The following is a 7,998-nucleotide window of genomic DNA, read 5'->3' as shown; positions in this document are numbered from 1 at the left end:
TTTATATTTTTAGATCATTTTGATATGTTGATATCAAAAACACTTTTTCTTAAAAAAATTTAAAAATATTATTTTAATATATTTCAAAATAAAAAGCATTTTGAAAAAAAGTAATCATACTTCTAAACACAATATTTGCTTTTAAAAATGATTTTTACTTGAAAATATATGAAAATAATATATTTTTTTATCTTTAAAAAATTATTTTTGATAATTAAAACGTTAGAAAACATAATTAAATTAAAGATATGATGTTAATTGCTTGTTAAAGTGCTTTCCATTTAGGTATATATTAGTATAATATTTTTTTTATTTTTTAAAAATTATTTTTAATATCAATATATTAATAATATATAAATATATTAAAAATATATATTTAAAAAAAAAATTCAAAATTTTCATAAGTGTCTAGCGCTGTTACCAAAGTAAGGGGAAAAACTCCATCCATCCTCGAGAACTTGGACCAGATCACCGCTTAATTAACGATTCAGGCGTGCGACCTGACAATTCAATGATGGGGTTATCATGCTCAATGTTAATGCCGACAAAACCCCCCCCGGCCCCACGTCCTCTACCACACAGAGTTAGGCCCATGCGTGAAGCTTCGAAAATAGAACTGCCTGGCTAGAACAAACTCAACTGGTCAAGTCCAGTGGGCTACACATCTCCATGTTTATGGGCTGGGCTTTCAAGATTCTCTGAAATAGAAGAAAGGAAAAATGACAAGCCCCAAATCAGTAATTAGATGCATCCCTGGTTTTATAATGACTGCTCAACATGCCAAGTAGGCGTTAAATTTTCTATTTATTTTCTTAGCCAGGACCTTGGATGCTTTAATTAGGCTTATTTGAAGCCTGTCTCATTGTACAATCGCGAGTACCAGGAACAAAGGCCCAGCTGGTGTTTATATTGGGCTCAATCGAGTATTGTTTTCGGCCCAAGGGACAGGCCTCGTTAATCATTATCGGGAAAGAAATTCTCTAGTCGCTGCTCACTGGTTTTCAGTTGCCGTTTAACTCAGTGATTAGTGTTTGAAAACCAATACGTTAACCATTGACTTGTGTTCGATACTGTTCTCTTAAAACAGCAGCTGGGTTTTTCCAAATCCCAATTATACCATGTCGTGTTCTAAATTATTAAAAGAATTCGTAGTTTAGAGAAAAACCATTGATTTTTTCAGATTTCTCGGATTAACTAGTTTATTTAAGAATTTTATTGTTTTTTTTTTTTTTCCAGATTTCCTAGTTGACTTATGTTAATTTTAAATTTATTGAAAGTTTTTAACTTTTTATAGAGGCAATTACTTCAAAAAAAAAAAAAGAGTAATAAAATTTTAAATTAGAGATTTTATATGATGATTCTATTTAACAAAATTCTATGTTTCTCGTACTTTTTATTTTTTATGCTATTTTTACGTGCTAGTCCCTTTTTTGTAGTAAAAAAGCTATTATCATTTTTTTTTTTAAAAAAATCATCGTTTTAAAAAAAAAAAATAAAAGTAATCATATTCAAGACACAAGAACTAATCATAATTAACTCCTCATTATTCAAATCCACAAGATTACTAGGAGTTTCAATATGTACATGAAAGAAAAAAAAAAAGTAAAAAACAGTATTAATATAAAAACCCGTGTTTAATATTATAATAGTGATTATTTTTTAAATGTTTTTTTATTTTAAAATGTATTAATTATTTTTTAATATTAACATATTAAAATAATATAAAAATATCTAAAAAAATAATTTAAAATAAAAAAATAATTTTTTTTAAAAAAAACGTAAAAACAGACTAACTGTAAATGGTATTGAGAAATTTGTCTTCAGTTCATATTTCTGTCTCTTAATTATTTTAGGGTGCACAGAGACACAAGGAAACCTCTTCTTTTTCATGCACAATTAATATATCATTGATCAAATATCTACCTTACACGTTGTAATCATCACTTGAACCAACCATGTGAAACCATCCTCCTTTTAGAGCTGAAATGAAAGAAAATCTACCATAATCAGATTCTATTATCACTGGACAGTACCATAGCAGGGAACTCGACTCCATTTCGGCCACCACAAAGCAATAAAACCAAGCCCATTTATACTACAAATTGACCTCCATTTTCTCTCTTGAAAACACTCCAGGAAAGTGACGGCTCCCCACTACTCCAGGTTCTACTTCTTCGAGTACAAATCATCAAGCATCCCTTAAAGATCGCTGATAGTTAGACTTAAATGAGCTTAAGGTGAATGATCACCGATGAAGACAGCCACCACTTTGTAGGGGTCGGACACTACAAGCAGCTAGCTAGGGGATTTGTCTTGTTAATTGGTATTATTTCAATTGTCATTTTCAACGAAGTTAATTTGCCCTTTATCTGTGGTGCATCAGTTTAGTGTAGATGACTCGAATTCGTGATGCTCTTTCACATGCAAATGCAGCATGTAACAGGGAAAACAATGCTAAATGGATATTGACCAGATTAATTACTGGCTTGATCGCCCCACCTTAAGGTGGTGGATTTACTTGATTGAAAACTGACATCCCTCTAGTTTCTTAACCAGAGCCATATGGGTTGTGTTGGAAGAGGAGCCGAAGCCTCTTGGTACTGTGCATTCGCCCTTTGAAAGGAAGAAGACAGTCAAAGATCAACAAAGAAGAGTCATTTATAATTGTCTGGCAGCACAGTGGTTTGGCATTTTCCTTGACTGTCTTCTACGACTGTGAGTTTGGATGATAAATAAATACACCTTGTAATAAAATACAGCAACCAACTAATAATCAAGCAATGAATATAACAAGAAATGTCTTCTCTGCGTTCTCGTTTCTACTATTTCCAAACAGTAACCAGAGGAGCTTTCTAAAAGGAACTGTGGAAGAAAGACGAGCTGTTCCTGCCTGTGAGATAGGGATTCCTTCACAGCATGGGTTAATGGCCCTAACTTTTGACTCCAAAACAAATCAACAGAGAGATCCTTTCAAGTGCAGGCAGTGTTTTGGCCCATGGCAGTATCTTCCCACAGTGTCCTTCAAGGGACGTAGCGTGATGGTAAAAAACTTGAAATCTACATAGAGGTTTCGAGTTCTAGTTAGAATGTATATCTCTTATAAGAACTTGGAATAGCCAGAGTTTTACTCGCTTACCTGAATCCACAAAATACACTTTTCATGATAAAATTTACTCAAAAAAAAAAAAAAAGTATCTTCCCACAGAGAAGTCAAGCACAATAATTTGAAGGGTTAAGAAGACAAAATTGAATCAGGTGAAACAAAGCCAATGATGCGTTTTCTTTCACGTGGGTTGATGCCAATTATAACTCCCACGACAGTGCCTGCCATGATTGAAAAACCCTTTACAGAACAAATAAATATCCAAACATTCAACCCTTTTAAATTTTAATTAATATTTTCACCCATACAGTAAAAGTCTGCATTCGATTTTTTAAAAAAATATATATAGAAAATACTAAAGTAGCTAAGACTCATTAATAAATTTAAATTAGCTAACTATAGCCATTAGCAACTCAATTCTTTAATAAAGTAAATAGAAAAGGCATAAATAATAAAAGAAATGAAATTTATTCTTTAATAAAGTAAATAGAAAAGCAATTAGCAATTCAATTCTTCAACTAAAGCTTTTTTTCTTTTTCTTTTTTCTGCGCACTAGTTAAAAAGAAATGAAATTAATAATTCCATTATTGTGAAGATTAATACATAATAATCAAAGCATGTTGAAATTAATAAATTTTATCTCTACAATATTATTTCATTAATCAATCAATAAATAACAGAATTTACAAAAGTGGCGCAGTCAATAATCACTTCTTTTCTGTCTCCCTGTCTAATATTTCAAGAGTCTTCAGTACTTTCCTTAGTCTCCGATTCAGAACCCGGGACGACTCGGTGGCTGACTCACCCACCCCATCTTGCCATCTCCTTGCGTTCTCCGGAGTTTGACTCGGTAACTCTCCAACCAGTCCCAGTAATTTCTCAAGGAAAAAGAAAGAAAGAAAGAAAGAAAGAAAGAAAGAAATCCCAGCAAACTCACCTTTTTGTACACAGGTAAGCAAAGCCCAGCAGATCATGAAAACCTAACGAGTCAAAATGAATTTTTAACTCGGCAACTATATTCTATTTCCAAATTTACGGTGGAGAGCTTCCCAGGCTCGGACTGAGTCAACCCCGGGTCAGAATCAGAGGTTCTTTTCTCTCTTTATTTTTTTCTTGGCTTGCCCTTCTTTTCACCTTACCAGAATGTCTTGTCAGCATGAAGCAAAGGTCTTGAATCGGTCCAAAAATCAAGCTTGGCATTTTTAACACCAACGTGGCAGTATCTCTGCAAATCCTCAAGATTCACAAACCGGCCGGATTTTCCATTCTCCGACCGTGAAATGTATCGAATCACTTCCTCAAAAACGGCCTCATCGCATGGGATCACTAATGGGCCTTGGTTAGAGAAGCCAAACTCTTCCTCGGCTTGTACCAGGAGCTTTTTAAAGATGGGGTGGTTCAGGTACGTCGCCCGCACCACAAATCTCCGGCAACTAGTCCCTACACAGACTGCCACATGTCCTGCTGGAACGTCTGATGGTATGCGATTGGCTGAAATGCGTGCCTTGTTGCGCCAACGTCTTAGCATTTGGCGAAGCCTCACTATGTGGCGGATTTTGGTGCATTTTGCTTGCCCAGCTGCCATTTTCCTGGAAGATTTAGATTTTGACGGAAACCAAGAGGAAAATACAGTAGTTTCGGGCTTGGTGTGCTTTGAGTTGTTTCTTTAAGGGTTTAATTTTTGAAGGCGAGAGAGTATTTAGGGGTCTAAGACAGTTGGAGGGAGAAGGTTTTTTATAGATAGTTGAGTTTGAAAGTGCCCTTTGGTTTTGAGATAATTACTCGGTTGTGTCTGCTGTTGTTGCAGCAATTTTAACTGTACGTTTTGCAGTGCTGTGCGTATTTTGCCTCTATCGTTGTGTAGGTCGTGTTTGCTTACCTTCAATTATTTTTTAGGATATTGTTTATTTTTTGTATTTTAAAAATATTTTTATTTTATTTTTTAATTTTAAATTAATAAATTTTTTAAAAATTTTAGATTATTTTGATTTACTGAAAATAAAAAATAATTTTTAAAAAATTAAAAATATTAGTTTAATATATTTTTAAGTAAAAAATACTTTAAAAAATAATCTCAATTACACTTCTAAACAGGCTCTTAATAACACATTGTTTGTTTGTATGAGTTACATTAAAAATTTTAATTTAAAATATTGGTTATAAAATTATAATTTATAATTTTTTTAATTAATTTATTTAAATCATAGTACAAAAACTACCGTAAAATCAAATATACAATACTGTTTTTGGCATATTAAGGATTTAACAAGGAGATACAATGTATCGTGGCAAGGTAGTGAAACAACCAAAAAAAAAATATGTGTGGTGGTGTTTATCAAAATAACGACAAAAGACAGTATTTATTATTAGTGTAATTAGATTTTCTGAAATTTGATACATTGCATTCTGCCTAGTGGTTTGGAAAACTTTGTCACGTGAGATTGTAAACTTAAAAAAGAAAATATTTTTAGTGCTTCGTTTCTGTATATTTTCTTCATGAATCATTTATAATATGGTTGAGTGCTGTGTTGGAGATAATGTAGTTATTGTAATTATGCTTATTTGTATTATTTTTATTGTATCTAAACAGTAATATTAATAGATTCAATATTCATTAGAAATGCTCAACCCAAATTTTATAAATTTTTTATAGTATTTTATATTTTTCCAGGTTTGTATTGGTGTTTAAATTTATTTTTTCTTGTAGAAATTTTTTTATCCTAAAAATAAAATAGAAAGCAATACAATTTTTTTTTTAAAATGTAATATATTTATCTTTTTATCCATATCAAATTTGAGTTCTTAACTAGAATCGATTCTTGAAAGAAATATATCATGTCACTTAATCTTGTAATTTTATCAGGAAAAGGAATTAATTAAAATGTATACTATTATATCCGTGTATTTGGCAAAAAGAACCATTTATGTGTGTATTTTTTATATATCTAGCAAAATATTATTGGTTCAAATTGACACACGAGGAAATCATCTGTCACCTAAAATTATATACGTACCAATTATCATCGAATGGCCAAACTTCGCGCCTGATTTAATTTCCCTTATGTACACGGTATCATCAATATTGCCGCTGACAGAAGGAGGGAAAGTTAAACGAATCTACTAATTTTGTGTCAGTTCATGTGCAGCCTATAGCTGCTGGCCACAGCAAACGCGTTCCGTCCTCTGGGTGCCATGAGTCGTTGGTAATTTCGTCAAGACTTTCTTAATACCTCGACGCCAACCATAAACCAAACGCAGACTATACAGATTGATAAATTGATCATGATTAAGTTGTTTTTTAATTTATTTTTTATATTAATATATTAAAATGATTCAAGAATATAAAAAATAATTTTAAAAATATATATATTTTAAAATTTTTAAAAAACATGATTAGACCACACTCCTATGTACCATATATCTCTTATATATATTTGGTATTGTATAATTTTTGTAATTGAGGATTAAAAAAAATAAGTTTTATAAAAATCAATGTTTCAAAAGGGAATTTTCAATAAGATTTATATAAAAATAATAATTATATTGTGTAATAATTGTCTAAATATTTTTAAAATTATTATTGAGACATGTCGGCCACGTTCGCACCACAGTTTCGAACGAGACTCGCACCATATTGCTGCAAGAGGGTAGAACATTGGAGTCTGAAACAGTCTTTTTTCCTTAAATGACCATCTTTAAACATCAACACTTGTGCTTTTAAATTATTATTATTGTAATTATCAACATGGATATATAGATCAGTTTCTGTATCTTTACTAATTTTATAAATTTTAAAATTAATAATTATATAAATTTTTAATTATTATTATATATTAATAACACACATGATTCAAATATAAATATAAGATCACATAAGCCATTTAATAGATGGTTACTTGTGCTTTCAACTTGATCTTACACATGCAATTTATACGCATTTATTACCCTCCCAGGTTCACTTACTCATTGAAAAGAGATAAAAAAAACACTGCAGACCAGAAGATAAATGAACCAATGTAATACTCGATCAACAACAGTTGTATCTGGTAAGAGAAGCCGCTGAATTTAAGGTAAAAAGAGGGCTGAGAGGAAAAAAATAAGAGAGTTGATGCTTTGTCCGTGCGGGATGCTTTTGGCGCACGAAGTAGAAACTGAAACTGGAAACCCACCACATGCAAAGCTGGAGCGAAAAGGGTTGTCTCTCCCTAGCTGGTAGTTGAGCTTTGTAGCCATTGAAGATGCTTTTGTTTTGCACCCTAAAAAATACTTCTTTAAAATAATACGTAGCTCTCCTTCAAGTTATTTTGTATTCTTCATGACCTTACCCTTCTCCATGTGCAAGGATACCCCATCTTCCCCCCCCCCTTTTTTTAGTAATCCCATGACAAAATGCCAAAACTCCTCTTCCTGATCGCTATATTGCCCATATTTTAGCAACCTACCATTTACACAATCACAAATTAAATTCACTTTTTTGTAATCCATAATCATAACCCATATACAATATCAAAAAAAATATCAAATAACAACAAAATTATAGGTCAGCGGATAATACTTGATTGATAATGTATAATAATAAAAATAATAGTGATTGAAAAATATTTGTTGGACATTACCAACATTATTAGGGATGAAATATGTTTTATCAGTAATTATAGATAAAATTATTGATATGATAAAAATAATTAAATATTTTGTTGATAAGTAGTTTATTAGTGTAATAGGGATGTTATTATTGTTTCATAAGATTTTCGAGAAAAATATTTTATTATTAATTTCCATCAAATATTTATATGCCAACAAAACTATAGCTTAAACATAAATAAAATATTACATCAATGATGATCAATTTTCTAGTTGTGGCACCAGTTTTATGCATAGTTATTAAACCCGGC

The 7,998-nt window shown here is 31.4% G+C and overlaps 1 protein-coding gene across 1 annotated transcript; it reads right to left on the bottom strand.

The window, feature by feature from the left end:
* Positions 1–3,723: 3,723 nt before the first annotated feature.
* Positions 3,724–4,834, bottom strand: LOC118062057 (auxin-induced protein 6B-like). The gene has a single exon (XM_035075733.2). It carries the CDS (start codon positions 4,686–4,688, stop codon positions 4,239–4,241), a length of 450 nt encoding a protein of 149 aa, XP_034931624.1. The 5' UTR covers positions 4,689–4,834; the 3' UTR covers positions 3,724–4,238.
* Positions 4,835–7,998: the final 3,164 nt, after the last annotated feature.

Source organism: Populus alba, chromosome 5, assembly GCF_005239225.2.
Source record: "Populus alba chromosome 5, ASM523922v2, whole genome shotgun sequence".
NCBI classification, from domain to species: domain Eukaryota; kingdom Viridiplantae; phylum Streptophyta; class Magnoliopsida; order Malpighiales; family Salicaceae; genus Populus; species Populus alba.
The sequence above is the reverse complement of the archived record's forward strand: the minus strand, read 5'-3'. Positions and strand labels throughout refer to the sequence as shown.

What these genes read in the sequence shown, in the direction of transcription:
- LOC118062057 (XM_035075733.2), bottom strand. Translation starts at nt 4,688, where the DNA reads ATGGCAGCTGGGCAAGCAAAATGCACCAAAATCCGCCACATAGTGAGG.